This window comes from Entelurus aequoreus, linkage group LG24 (genome assembly GCF_033978785.1).
Source record: "Entelurus aequoreus isolate RoL-2023_Sb linkage group LG24, RoL_Eaeq_v1.1, whole genome shotgun sequence".
In the NCBI taxonomy this organism is placed as follows: domain Eukaryota; kingdom Metazoa; phylum Chordata; class Actinopteri; order Syngnathiformes; family Syngnathidae; genus Entelurus; species Entelurus aequoreus.
This window is the reverse complement of record NC_084754.1, coordinates 25,247,712-25,263,352: the sequence shown is the minus strand read 5'-3', so window position 1 is coordinate 25,263,352 and position 15,641 is coordinate 25,247,712. Positions and strand designations below refer to the sequence as shown.

Here is a 15,641-nt window from a genome sequence, read left to right as displayed (position 1 = left end):
CGCCTAACAAAATGAAGTAATATAATGTATTGTAACGTCCAGAAGAAAACTAACAAAGTTTGACTTTCTTTTTAGCTTTTATTGCCAATTTTATGATAACAACGGGCCCAATTCCAACAAGTATTTCCTCCGTGCACACACGTCTACCTCCATGCTTCACTTTTAGACACACAACACTTGTTCATTCTCTGCCGAGACGGTGTGTTCACAGATCTTGGGAAAAATGACCACCATAACACACTAACATACACATTAAAACCAGCAGGTAGTTAGTTACAGTATGAATGGCTATATATTGTTTATCATTTGCGCACTATGGACTAATGATGCACCGAAAATTTGGCCAGAAAAAGACGTAAATGTAATATAATTGAGATATAGCCATCTTCATAATTTAAGATGACACTGGTGGCATTTAATGAGGGAAAGGCTGCCAGCAACGCGAAGCAAGTGTGACGTCAGGCTCTCTGCGGCTCACTTTTCGTCACGGACATGGCGCGACAGACGTATCTAAACAGAGTCTTTAAACACGAGTACAGTCGCCAATAACTCCAAAAATAGATGCTAGATTTGTAGCCAGTTCTTTTCATAAAAGAAAGAGTGACTAAAAGGATTTGAGAAATCGCTAAAAAAAAAAAAAAATTCTTCACAAAGTACATTGTACAATAAGCAGCAACAATTTAAAAACAGAACAAAACAATGTTATGTAAGAAAAATATGTATATGTTAATACTATACTTAATAATAACATATTTGCTTAAATGTATATTCCATTTTTTTTGCCTTTTTAAAGAATATATGCATCATAGCAAATCATACGATGATGTCATATCGACCACGCCCCCACCACCAGAGGTATTTTGGCAATTTAGGGGAATCCCTGACATTAACAAAATAAAAATGTCTTAAGTTACGATCATGCTTTGTCAGAGATGTTTTGTAATTTTATTCTGTGATATTTGTACCTAGATAAATGCAAATACATCAGTGGCAGAATATGAGGCTGGCTGAAATATTGTGTAAATTATTTTATAAAATGTTCTGGTCGAGTCCTCAATTACAGAATGATTAGTAGGCTCAATATTACATTTCATTAATTAATAGAGAAGGTTGAAACATTGTCATGCAGCAATATGAAGACCATTAACTTGTACAACATGTAATGTACAGAGTATCAGAAGCATTTATTCAGGTAGAAGTATCACAGATTACAGCTATGATAGACCCCCCCCCCACCCCCCCATCCCCCCACCCCCCCATCCCCCCACCCCCGCCCCTGATGGATCACGTTGGCGTATTAATGAAACACTTTGTAGATTATTCTAATCATGCTTTGACTGTCAAAAGACGTTTAAAAATGTAACATGTGACATTTCTGCCTTTATACTGTAAAAGTCTTTACTATGCTGTACTACGTGTTATATTACGCGTTCCCCAAGTTAATAGTAGCTTCGGTTCTATCAGAACGCCAAAAAGACAATTCAACTTGACTATCAGAGGAAGTCAAAGGGTCAAAATAAGGTATCCGTATGTGACCTTGCAAACGTATCTGTCAAGCTTGTCACCGACAGTTTGGTTATGTTTTGGTTTTTCCTCTGTTTGTGTTTTATTTCCTGTCAGCGCTCTTATTTTGGTTCTATTTCCTGCCCATCTCCCTGAGCGCTCGTTTCCCTCACCTGTTCCTGATTGGCAGCCTGGCACACTTGGTGGCAATTGCCAATCAGGCTACTATTTATACCTGCCTCGCCCTCCAGTCAGTGCTTGAGGATTGTATGCTGTAGATTGTCTGCTGTCTCCAGTTTTCCTGGAATCCTATTGCCTGTCTCCTGGTTTGTGTTTTTTCCCTGCATTTTTTACATCAAAATCATGTTTTTCTGCATCAAACCTGCCATTACTGCCTCTTGGGGTTCGTCACCAACACCTCCTGACAGTATCACTAGTGTTGCCAGACTGGTAGAGTGTTGGAGGTCTCCTCCCAGAGTGAACTGGTCGAAGCTACACCTCTTGGGGAGTCCTACCAGGGCCGATGGCAGGTTTTCTTTCAGTGGCAATGGTTCCAACAGGCCTCGCATCTCTGATCTCAGAACATCCATCCACAACTTGCCTCCCTCCCCCGGCGAGAGGAGGCAGATTCAAAGTCCGACGGTTCCATTAAAATAGTCAAATCAGGCACTTCTGAATCAATTCGTCGACTATTCTTAGACACCCCTAACCTGACTCTCGCCAGACCCTTGTAGTTCGCTGAGCTCAACACGAGGGTCTGGGCTCGAAGGCATTGCAAACTCCTTCCAGATAGCAAAAAATAATAAACCAATCAGGATCACCGGGCGGGATTTCATTGATGTGACTTAGCGCCGAAGGGACTGTTTGATTCAAACAACAATGGCGGCACGGAGCGAGGAGTCGTGTGCTGACATTGATTTTGCTATTGCAACTGTTTTGCGACATCGATTGGATATTAATTATTCAAAAGATGAACAGAGAACGGTTTCGAAGGCGTTTATTGGTGGCTAGGATGTTTTGGCTTTTCTTCCGACTGGGTTTGGATTTCCCAGCGCCGCTCTCATCAGCGTCACGGGTTGATTTCGATGTGAGTTGTTGAAGTAGCACGTCATTCAGGATAACGGACATGTGGTTTATCCATCCATCCATCCATCCATCTTCTTTCGCTTATCTGAGGTCGGGTCGCGGGGGCAGTAGCCTAAGCAGGGAAGCCATGACTTCCCTCTCCCCAGCCATTTCATCCAGCTCCTCCCGGGGGATCCCGAGGCGTTCCCAGGCCAGCCGGGAGACATAGTCTTCCCAACGCGTCCTGGGTCTTCCCCGTGGCCTCCTACCGGTCGGACGTGCCCTAAACACCTCCCTAGGGAGGCGTTCAGGTGGTTCAGGAGATGCCCGAACCACCTCATCTGGCTCCTCTCGGAGCTACGGCTTTACTTTGAGCTCCTCCCGGATGGCAGAGCTTCTCACCCTATCTCTAAGGGAGAGCCATGCCACCCGGCGGAGGAAACTCATTTCGGCCGCTTGTACCCGTGATCTTGTCCTTTCGGTCATAACCCAAAGTTCATGACCATAGGTGAGGATGAGAACGTAGATCAACCGGTAAATTGAGAGCTTTGCCTTCCGGCTCAGCTTCTTCTTCACCACAACGGATCGATACAGCGTCCGCATTACTGAAGACGCCGCCTGTCGACCTCACGATCCACTCTTCCCTCACTCGTGAACAAGTTCAAGTACCTCGTAGTCTTGTTCGCGAGTGGTTTATCCAATCACATACAATGATTTTTTTTACAAGGCCCCGCCTTCTGAAATACATCTATTGAGAACTCCCAGATTCTTGTGTGGAGCTCAGCGAACGACAAGGACCTGGCGAGAGTCAGGTTAAGACACCCCTAGAACATTGCAATCATGTTGTCACTAAACCACTGTCATATTAAATCAGTCACAAATAGTAAATATAACACAACCATATCCATGCTTCTTTGTCACCAGGTTTATGAGAGAGGAACAAACGTGGAGCAGTTTGTGACCCGTTTCCTACTGAAGGAGTCAGCCAATCAGATCCAGTCTCTTTTGAACTCTGTGGAAAGTGCTGTGGACGCCATTGACGAGCAGCACAGCCAGTCCGGGTAAGCTGGCGGCACAGTGCGCATGTAATCAACGTGTGTGATTAATATTGTTTAAGGGTAGTGATGGTGAAGACTTTTCAGACCGATGGGTGAAGCTTGTGAAATCAGTTATTTCCATTCCATTTCAGTCATACTCCTGCCAAGACAAGTCCTCGAGTGTCAGAGAAGTGTCATGACAACGTTGTCCCTGATTATCCGCCAAACAACAAAATCAGTGCCAGGGGAGCTGTCAGGACCATCAACACTGCCTCAGGTGCTACACACACACCAACGCACACACACGTGTGCACACACACAGCTCCTGATATTTCATGGGCGAAGTCATCCATCATGTGCTCGTGTGATTACCTTCACACCAACAATCATTAGCATGTAGATGCTCAACTGACGCCCAGCAGTTTATCATCCACTTAACTCAGATGCACACATGAATTTATGCTCTAAGCTATGTCCGAGGACATTACATCATCATCGAATTATTATGACTGATAAAAAACATAACCAAGATACATCACTAAAGATATATCAATATTTTGTTGACTTTTAGTGCATGGTGGCTTTTTCTGATGTTGTTGCCTTTTAAAAAGTTTCTAAAGTTTCTGGCCAGGGGGAGCCCTTGGTCTTTCCAACCTGTCCCTTACATTTACCGCAGTCGGTCCATGTTGTCCGCTTGTTTACTTGACTGTTTGTGATTAATTGTGTAAAACTCTGCTGGTTGGTGACTTGACGTATGAGGTGAGCAATGGAAGGCAGAAAGGAAAATAATCCTCAAAATGTTGAGTGCTTTGGTTAAAAAGATGTTAAAGGACAGTTCTGTTTGTCCCTTTTCTGTTAACAAATACAGACTACTGACACTCCCGAGAACCAGTGTTTTCTGCAGTTGACGACTTTTGTTTTTGGTTTTATTACTTTTGTCAGAGTTAGACATTTGAAGAAAAAAAACATCTCTGTTATGCAAAACACAAATTTCCACTGCACAGGATACTGGTTCTCAGGAGGATAAGTCAAGGCAATAATCAAGGTAATAATGTGTGGGCTTTAGGTCACATTCTTTTTAATCTTTACATAGCGCCTCTTAGTGACATCATCACAAGACACAGCATCAGTTTCCACAGTTACGCTGGTGATACATACCATACATTCCAGACAAACGCAACTTTTTTTTTTCCTACAAATTAAACCTTGCAATTTATAAAACGGTGCAGCCTTTTTATGGATTTTTGTTGCTGACGTTATAATGCAAATAGTTGTCAGAAAAAAAAGCAAATACACTAAAAAGGTGTGTTATTATTTGTGCTGTGGTGCCATCTTTTGGACGAGTTTGCTTAATGCAGGTGCTGCGGAGTCCTTCCATTTTATTGCTTTCAACCGGAAGTAAAAGTGCTGTTTTGTCTTCTGGCCGTCCATAGCATTTCTACTTGTATGGATTCTTCATTCATTATTCCAAGCATCGTTTGTAAGTTTGGCAATACAACTAAAACTGTTTATAATTACTAAACCGTCCCATTCGTGTTGTCTGTAGGAGTGATTTCATGCATATTTGTATGTGCTATCTTAATGTAATCAAGGGAGTGTCGTAAGCATTAGCTAATATGCTCTGTATGAAAAGAGCTACTGTATATTAATACAGTTTTGATTGCTTTGACTAGGAATGGCTATAATGTTGAGAAAGCTTACATAGGCTCAAACAGAACATGTGGATTCAAGAATTCAGCTTAATTTGTGCATTACATCATCACAATCAAATATTTTTATATTCCATATCATGTTAATACATTTACTGCACTGCTGTTTTGACAATGTGTAAACAATAGAGGCTCAGCCAGCTATACAGTAATCTTTTTTGTTCAAGTTGTTTGATAAAAATTCAAGCATGTTTAACACATAGAATTTCCTTTCTTTCATGAAGACAAGAATATAAGTTGGTGTATGGCCTTATTCTGATGACTTGCATTGATTGGGATCAGACAGGATTAACAGCAGTGCTGATAACTTCCACATTTTCAAATTTACATTGTGGAGGAGAAAAAATGTCCTCCTTTCTGTTTTTGGCATCCTATTTGTCCAGCTTCCATACTCGTTTTTTACAAGAAAAACATTGACGCCAAACTCCGTAGCTTACTAGCTTGTGTGCGCTGGCTTTCTGATATTCTTATTTCGTTAATACAGGCAGGATAGAGCAGCGCTTTTATTGAGAAGACAGGAACTATGCGGTCGGTCTTTAGGCTTTTGACAGCAGGTTCGTGGCAAGAGTCTGTTGGAATAAAAAGTGTTTCTCGCTTTCCTGCCGGTCGTTTTTTTTCTTAGTACTAAGCCAGCGTCATCCCATAAGTTGTTTGGGTGCCGTGAATGTCAATCAAGTGATGAAAGTGACGTCATAGTGAATATAAATGATAGCTATATGTTTAGGTCTATTTTTTTTTATTGCCTGGCTGGCAATCGACTGACACACCCTCCGCGATCAAGTTTAATATATGTATGTATATATATATATGTATGTATGTATGTATGTGTGGGAAAAAATCACAAGACTATTTCATCTCTACAGGCCTGTTTCATGAGGGTTTCCTCAATCGTCAGGAGATTTTAATGGAAGCATTCACATACCATGGTTTATATAGGGCACAGAGCGGGTGGGTACAGGCAGGCGTAGGGGCGTTGTGATTGGCTCATGTGTTACCTAGGAGGTGTTTCCTTCTGCGACGGCATGCTGATACAATTTCGCTGCGCTTGTTGAGGGATGACAAGTCTGGACTGTATATAATAAACAGTTTCTCTTTTAAGCATAGGTTGCATCTTTTATTACCACTGTTGTAAGGTGTGCTGGATGCAAGAATTTGCCATGTTATCGAATATTCAACATTATTGTTTTTGAGATTCCAAATGTGTTTACTGAGTTCTGTAGTGTTCGGGGGGGGGGGGGGGGTGGCTATTTGTCGAATTCGACAAAGCCACCCCCCCGTACCAAAAAGCACTTGATGAAAGCGGATACAAATTCACCCTCACCTACGAACCCACGCCAGGAAACCAACAAAAAAGGAGCAGAAAACGAAACAACATTATCTGGTACAACCCCCCATACAGCAAAAACGTCTCAACTAATATTGGCCACAAATTCCTCACCCTGATCGACAAACACTTCCCCAAAGGCAACACCCTAAGAAAAGTATTCAACAAGAACAACATTAAATTGAGCTACAGCTGCATGAACAACATACGACAAATCATTTCAAACCACAATAAAGCAATTGAAAAGGAGCCGTCCACCACCAGGCAGAACGACTCCAAAACCGACAAAGGCTGTAACTGCCGCAAGAAACCTGATTGCCCTCTGAACGGGGGGTGCTTACAACCATCAGTCGTTTACCAAGCAAAGGTAATACGCAAGGACATTAACACATCCGACACATACGTAGGATTAACTGAGGGAGAATTCAAAACCAGATGGAACAATCACAAGGCTTCTTTCAGATGCAAAAGACTCCGGAACACTACAGAACTCAGTAAACACATTTGGAATCTCAAAGACGATAATGTTGAATACTCTATAACATGGCAAATTCTTGCATCCAGCACACCTTACAACAGTGGTAACAAAAGATGCAACCTATGCTTAAAAGAGAAACTGTTTATCATATACCGTCCAGACTTGTCATCCCTCAACAAGCGCAGCGAAATTGTATCAGCATGCCGTCATAGAAGGAAACACCTCCTAGGTAACACATGAGTCAATCACCACCCACGCCTGCCTGTACCCACTCGCTCTGTGCCCTATATAAACCATGGTATGTGAATGCTTCCATTAAAATCTCCTGAGGATTGAGGAAAACCCCTCATGAAACAGGCCTGTAGAGATGAAATAGTCTTGTGATTTTTTTTCCACACATACATATTACGCTCTACCACGGTATCGAGCACTATTTTTTGGATAATCTAATTAAGACATATATATATATATATATATATATATATATATATATATATATATATATATATATATATATATATATATATATATATATATATATATATATATATATATATATATATACATACATATATACATATATATATATATATATATATATATGTATGTATATGTATGTATATATGTGTATATATGTATATATATATATATATATATATATATATATATATATATATGTGTATGTATATATATATATATGTGTATGTATATATATATATATGTATATATATATATATATATGTGTATGTATATATATATGTATATATATGTGTATGTATATATATATGTATATATATGTATATATATATATATATATATATATATATATATATATATATATATATATGTATATATATATACACTACCGTTCAAAAGTTTGGGGTCACATTGAAATGTCTTTATTTTTGAAGGAAAAGCACTGTACTTTTCAATGAAGATAACTTTAAACTAGTCTTAACTTTAAAGAAATACACTCTATAGATTGCTAATGTGGTAAATGACTATTCTAGCTGCAAATGTCTGGTTTTTGGTGCAATATCTACATAGGTGTATAGAGGCCCATTTCCAGCAACTATCACTCCAGTGTTCTAATGGTACAATGTGTTTGCTCATTGGCTCAGAAGGCTAATTGATGATTAGAAAACTCTTGTGCAATCATGTTCACACATCTAAAAACAGTTTAGCTCGTTACAGAAGCTACAAAACTGACCTTCCTTTGAGCAGATTGAGTTTGACTCACATTGAGTCATTTACCACATTAGCAATGTATAGAGTGTATTTCTTTAAAGTTAAGACAAGTTTAAAGTTATCTTCATTGAAAAGTACAGTGCTTTTCCTTAAAAAATAAGGACATTTCAATGTGACCCCAAACTTTTGAACGGTAGTGTATATATATGTATGTATGTGGGTATATATAGAAAGCCTATACATATGTGAGTACATATTGTTATAATAATATAATGAATATATAATTATTAATTAGTATATTGGTTATTAAGAGTATGTGAAAGTTTGCTTCCGTTACAACCTCCTTAAGGTTTGTTAATTAATCAGAAATATCAAGCAGCTAAAAAGCGTCGAACATGGATCAGTGTGGAGAGAGTGTTTTACATTTTCCCATCAAAACTTTTAAAGGATGGGTGTCATTTTGATTTATTCATGTTGATTGGACATTTTGTATAATATCCACAAAGTTCAATGAGCAGGTTGTGTTATGTGTGACCATGTTTGTTGAATTTTTGTACTGGTTGATTATTTTTCTGCACTGTGACTATAGAAGGTTGTTTGGATTAGGTCATATATGTAAATCCTGTACTTCATAACTGTAAAGCAGAAAATTAATGGCATATATACTTTTGTTGGCGAAAAAGGTGATAAAATGACAGCAATCAGAACACTGGATATTTGCATATGATATGGTTACACCGCTCCTGGCCAAGTTGTTTATTGAACTCATGCCGTCTCATGGGACAAATTGAGGATGCCGGCGGGCCACATTTGGCTTGCATGCTGTAGTTTGGACACCCCTGTTGTAAACCATTCTAATCAGCTAATTACCTTAAAAGGCTTCCTCGAGCCTGTAGTCCGTTTTACAAGCCAATACAATCACGGGGATGACTGCTGACTTGACAGTTGTCTAGAAGACAGTTAGTTATACCCTTCACAACGAAGGTAAGCCACATTATGGCTAAGCAAGCTGGCTGTTTACAGAGTGCTGCTTATGCATATTAACAACAAGTTGAGTGGAAGGGAAAATGTGGTCACAAAAGTTGCAAAAGTAATACAACGGGGATAACCACAGCCGTGTCAAGCCAAACCCTTCAAGTATTTGGGGAACTTCACCAAAAGTGAACTGACCCTGGAGTAGGTGCATCAAGAACCATCACACACAGATGTATCAAGGAATTTGGCTACAAATGGCAAATCTAAAATTTTGAAACATATTTCCAGGGCTAAGGAAAAAAATAAGTGCACATTGCTCAGTGGTCCAAAGTCCTCTTTTCAGGAGGTTTACACTTCATTTTTGAACCCAGAGTCTGGAGGAAGAGTGGTAATGCACACAATCCAAGATCCTTGACGCCCAGTGTAAAATGTCCACAGTCATGTTATCTGCTGGTGTTGGTCTACTGTGTTTTCTGAACCCTAAAGTAAACACAGCTGATTACCAGAAAGTTATAGGGCATTTAACGCTGCCCTCAGCTTTCTGGAGATGTGGAATTAATGTTCCAGCAGAACTTGGCTCCTGCCCATACTGCCAAGAGCACCAAATGCTGGTTGGATGACCATGTTATTATTCTGCTTGAATGGCCATCAAACTCACCAGACCTGAACCCCACAGTGGAGTGCCAAGAGGGAGACAAGCGATAGGATCCTAGCAAAGCAACTTTGGCTTCCATAACATGTGAGCAGTGAATAAAAATGAACATACTTTTCAGCTCACATTTCTATATTAATTTTTGTTTTTGTTTTCTAACACTGTATTGTTTCAAGATGGTGCTAAAATCATCAAACAATATTATTGCAATATATCCACTTATATATCTGCAATTTTCCATCCATCAATCCATTTTCTATTTATTATACAACTGAAACCGAATTGCCTTTAAATTTTTTAGATCTTTGTTGCATTTTCTTCTTCACCTTCCCATTGAATGTTTTCAACTCTGTTTTTACCATTTTATCAGCTTAAGTCAAACAAAATTAGATCGGTTTTCTTTCTTTCTGTTAGCGTGTTAATGTTGGCTGACATAGAATAGAATATAATGCCTTTTATTGTCACTATACACAGGTACAATGAGATTAAAAGCAACTCCAGTATCAGTGCAACAGTCTATAAATATGCAAAACTTAGGAAGGAAAGAAAATAAAAATAGTGCAAAAGGAGGTAAGGTGCACAGTCCAGTCCTGAGAACAAATATTCTAAATGTGTTGTTTAAATATTATACTATATACATATATACAGAAGCATTCAGACTGGGTGGAAAGTAAAAATTGCACACAGAGAGGTGCTAAACTATAAAATCAGTGCCTATGAGAGTTCACCGTGGTTATGGCTTTAGGGAAAAAATTGTTCTTGAGTCTGTTTGTCTTAGACCTGATGACCCTGTAGCGCCTTCTTGAGGACAGGAGGTCAAACAAGTCAGAGCCAGGGTGGGAGCTGTCTTTGATAATGTTGATAGCTCTGCTGAGGCAGCGGGAGGTGTAAATGTCTGTCTATGTTGCGAATGTTCAGCGGTTTTTATCAACGCTGTCATTGATCCAGTGAGTGATCAGTACAAACAAGGTGTTCAACCTATAGTCTTTCAACATCACCTACTCTTCATCATGAAGAAACACTGCACTTCTTTGAGCACTAAAACAATGTCATGTGAGGTCATCTGAATAAACTGAGGTCCCGAACACTTTGGCGATATGCTCACTTTAACACAATATTGCGAGGCTGGCCCATCTTAACACAGACTTACAGTAAGTGCACAACGCAAGTTATATTCGCAAAGGTTTTGCTGAACACTATTTTGTGGGGCTGGAACATAATAGTTTCTATAAATCATGTTTTATTATTGGGTGTCTTGGACGTTGATGTGGAAGTGATGTTGCTCTGGTTCTTGAAATAGCCATGACGTAACACTCTTAAAGAGAAAATTAACTTCTAAAAGCAATGTGTCACATATGAATGACAAATTATTTCATACCTCGTCATAATAAATGGAAGGGAGAAGGAAGAAGTAAATATAGATAGAACTGGTGTAGAAAAAAGTTTGTGGGTCCTCAAAAAGCAATAATTGATTATCAGCGGGAAAAATTATATAATGATGATATACGATGGTAAAATACACTTACATGACCTTTGACCCCAGCCTCCTCTGGTATTTTGGCCAAAATATCCATACAATTAACGGCAATCCTTGAAAGATTGACAATGTGTTTACTAACATGACAGTTGGGCCCTTAAAATAAATAACAATTTGATCTTTGACCTCAATTGGCCATGTTGTCATATAGGCATACAAATTGACGATTAATAATACAGAGTAAAAGTTACGGAAAACCCCTTTAAGCCAAATCAATTTTGGTGTTATTGTCTCATGTATGACATACCATCTCAATAAAATGTAAGAAGTAATAACATTTCTATATTTCAAACTACACTATATAGCCAAAAGTATTTGGCCACCCATCCAAATGATCAGAATCAGGTTTTCCTAATCACTTGGCCCGGCCACAGGTGTATAAAATCAAGCACTTAGGCATGGAGAGTGTTTCTACAAACATTTGTGAGAGAATGGGCCGCTCTCAGGAGCTTAGTGATTTCCAGCGTGGAACTGTCATAGGATGCCACCTGTGCAACAAATCCAGTCGTGAAATTTCCTCGCTCCTAAATATTCTTTGTTATAAGAAAATGGAAGAGTTTGGGAACAACAGCAACTCAGCCACCAAGTGGTAGGCCACGTAAACTGACAAAGAGGGTCAGCGGATGCTGTAGCGCATAGTGCAAAGACTTTCTGCACAGTCAGTTGCTACTTCATGCGACCTTCCAATTAGCCCACGTACAGTACGCAGAGAGCTTCATGGAATGGGTTTCCATGGCCGAGCAGCTGCATCTAAACCAGGGGTGGGCAATTAATTTTTACCGGGGGCCGCATGAGCAACCCGAGCACTGCTGGAGGGCCACATCGACAATATTTCAATTAAATTTTGCTCAATATTATTTTTGATATATACCGTAAGATAAATAATAATAATAATTAATAATAATAGTAATACTTCAACATAGTGTATGTAACAGCATTCCATGACTAATATAAATAAATTAACATTAATAATAAATGACAGTAAAATAAGCTGTTTGAGTTGTCCGACTTTTTGTGTGGCCATAAACGCACCAGTGGTTTAGTGGTATGCGTGTTGGTGACAGATGACAAGTTGGTTTTGGCCTGGTTTGTACGGCAGAAAATGACTAGTTTTTCGAGATAGAAGTGTTTTACTTATGTTTTTGGTGTGGTTATGGCCGAATATAAACAGTTTTGCTCAATAAAGTGATCGATATAATTCCTGGCCTCGAAGCATCTCGATAGACGTTACAATAATTGAACGGTGTTCAATTGAACGGTGTTGACGAACACCGTTAGGGCCGCTTGTTGTCACTGTCACTCAAAGTTGCATTCCAAAATTACATAGAATAAATATGTTTATTTTGTTTAGAATTCAGATGGGATTTGATTTGGTGCGCGGCATATATTTGCTGCGCGCAGCAGACGCTTGAGCAGTGCGCAATTGCGCAGGCACGCACCTTAGAGGGAACGTTGCTTGGCAGTCCATGTCTTGTTGGAAACACGCCATTCTTCATCAACTTTTCTCTTTTTAGCGTCTCGGGTGTAAACCGTGCATCACTTGTCGCTGCATGTGCACCTTCACTCGTAGGTTACACACTGACACACGCCCAAAAATAATAATTTTCAAAATAAAAGCAGCACAGTTGTATTGCGCGCACGACATAGATGTTTTTTCAACTTTATTTTGTAATTAATGATTGCAGCTGTTCACATTCACTCACAATCACGCCCACGCATACGTCCACACGGAAGTAATACAAATAACGATTTTCAAAACAAAAGCAGCACCATTGTATTGCACACTCGACATAGATACTTTTTACAATTTATTTTGTAATTTATAATTGGCCTCACGCGGGCCGGACAGGGACGCACAAAGGGCCGGATGCGGCCCGCGGGCCGCAGAATGCCCAGGTCTGATCTAAACCATACATCACCAAGTCCAATGCAAAAGGTCGGATGCAGTGGTGTAAAGCACGTCACCAGTGGAGAAGTGCTCTCTGGAGTGATGAATCACGCTTTTCCATCTGGCAATCTGATGGACAAGTCTAGGTTTGGAGGTTGCCAGGAGAACGGTACATAATGGACTGCATTATGCCGAGTGTGACATGTTGTGGAGGAGGAACTATGGTGTGGGGTTATTTTTCAGGAATTGGGCTTGGCCCCTTAGTTCCAGTGAAAGGAATTTTAAATACTCAAGGATACTAAAACATTTTGGACAATTCCATGCTCCCATACTTGTGGGAACAGTTTGGAGCAGGCCCCTTCCTCTTCCAACATGACTGTGCATCAGTGTGCACAAAGCAAGGTCCCTAAAGACATGGATGACAGAGTCTGGTATGGATGAACTTGACTAGCCTGCACAGAGTCCTGACCTGAACCCCATAGAACACCTTTGGGATGAATTAAAACGGAGACTGAGAGCCAGGCCTTCTCGACCAACATCAGTGTGTGACCTCACCAATGCGCTTTTGGAATAATGGTCGAAAATTCCTATTAAAACACACCCCGCAACCTTGTGGATAGCCTTCACAGAAGAGTTGAAGCTGTAATAGCTGCAAAAGGTGGACCCACATCATATTGAACCCTATGGGTTAGGAATGGGATGGCACTTCAACTTCATATTTGAGTCAAGGCAAGTGGCCAAATACTTTTGGCAATATAGTGTACTTTGGCAGTGGTGTGTAGTCATGGTCCTCCGTAGCAAACACAATGGAACTGACAATGTTTTATTCATACAACGTGACAGCACAAGGTTTCGAAGTTTGATTACTCTCAGCCCCCAAGCTTGACAATGTATCGTGTAGATATTGATAACACTATCCCTGAGGGAAAATTAGACATATTTTCTTTGACACTATCTTCCCTTTAGATCACTCTCTCCAAGATATGTGTGCGTTCCTTGACCCTCTCGCTGACTCATGTGTTCATAGAGACAACATAAGCGTGAAAGAGTCTCTTCGTTGACAATGACATAGAGATTCAATTTTATAACACCAGTGCCGCTCCAGGGAATAATTTATAGCTACTCCTAAATACAGTTTCATAACTCAGTAAGTAGACTGATGCTTTCTACATTACAGTATGTGTCCAAACTGGAGATTGGCTGATCACACAGACAACTGCTCAGGCAGTTCATAATCCTGCAGACTCCAAACATCTGTCACCTATTAGGGAAGGGTGTATCAAAGCATGGAAGCTTTGAAGGTGTCAGGAAAGGCCACATGATAGGACACAGCATCACACATATGCCTCTCTTACTCCAAGGGCCTGATTTAATAAATACCTCGCGCAATAAAAGCAGTCGTGCAGTGCATCTACATTGACACCACTTTGTTTTACCGCTAAAAGTGCTTGGGAGGAAGGCTGCGCTTATGTGCTCAAGACTCAAAAAATCCAAACTTCAATAAGTTTTTATCACATAGGATATATGTTAGCAATATATATTCTATGTGAAAAAAATGAACATTATTAAAAAAAAAATTATATTTTGTTTTCATCAGCCCCTTAGGTCATCTAGCAGCTATGAAGTTATAAAAGTTGCTGAACAGACAATGACTCTGATAGTGTTGTCCCGATAACAATATTTTGGTACCGGTACTAAAATTATTTCGATACTTTTCTAAATAAAGGGGACCACAAAAAACTGCATTATTGGCTTCATTTTAACAAATAATCTTACAGTACATTAAACACATGTTTTTTATTGCAAGTAAAAAATAGTGAACATACTAGACAACTTGTCTTTTTAGTAGTAAGTAAACAAATAAAGGCTCCTAATTAGTCTGCTGACATATGCAGTAACATATTGTGTCATTTTCCATTCTATTATTTTGTCAAAATTATTAAGGACAAGTGGTATAAAATGAATTATTCATCTTGTTCATGTACTATTAATATCTGCTTACTTTCTCTTTTAACATGTTCTATTTACACTTATGTTAAAATACAATAATCGCTTATTCTTCTGTTGTTTGATACTTTACGTTAGTTTTGGATGATACCACAAATTTGGGTATCAACATAATACCAAGTCGTTACAGGATTATACATTGGTCATATTCAAAGTCCTCATGTGTCCAGGGACGTATTTCCTGAGTTTATAAACATAATTAAAAAAAAAATTTAAACAAAAGAACATGTTGTGATGCCAAAAAATATCGACGTAATCATAGTAGTATCGACTAAATA

General features: G+C 39.4%; 1 protein-coding gene across 3 annotated transcripts in view; it reads left to right on the top strand.

Annotated features, from left to right (window-relative positions):
• The window catches only part of LOC133641614 (N-terminal EF-hand calcium-binding protein 2-like), a 326,968-nt gene that overhangs the window by 204,946 nt on the left and 106,381 nt on the right, over positions 1–15,641 (top strand). For all 3 annotated transcript variants that reach the window (XM_062035465.1, XM_062035464.1, XM_062035466.1), the window contains exons 6-7: positions 3,493–3,629; positions 3,758–3,882. In XM_062035465.1, the coding sequence (XP_061891449.1) occupies positions 3,493–3,629; positions 3,758–3,882 (262 nt within the window). The remainder of the gene's footprint in view (positions 1–3,492; positions 3,630–3,757; positions 3,883–15,641) is intronic.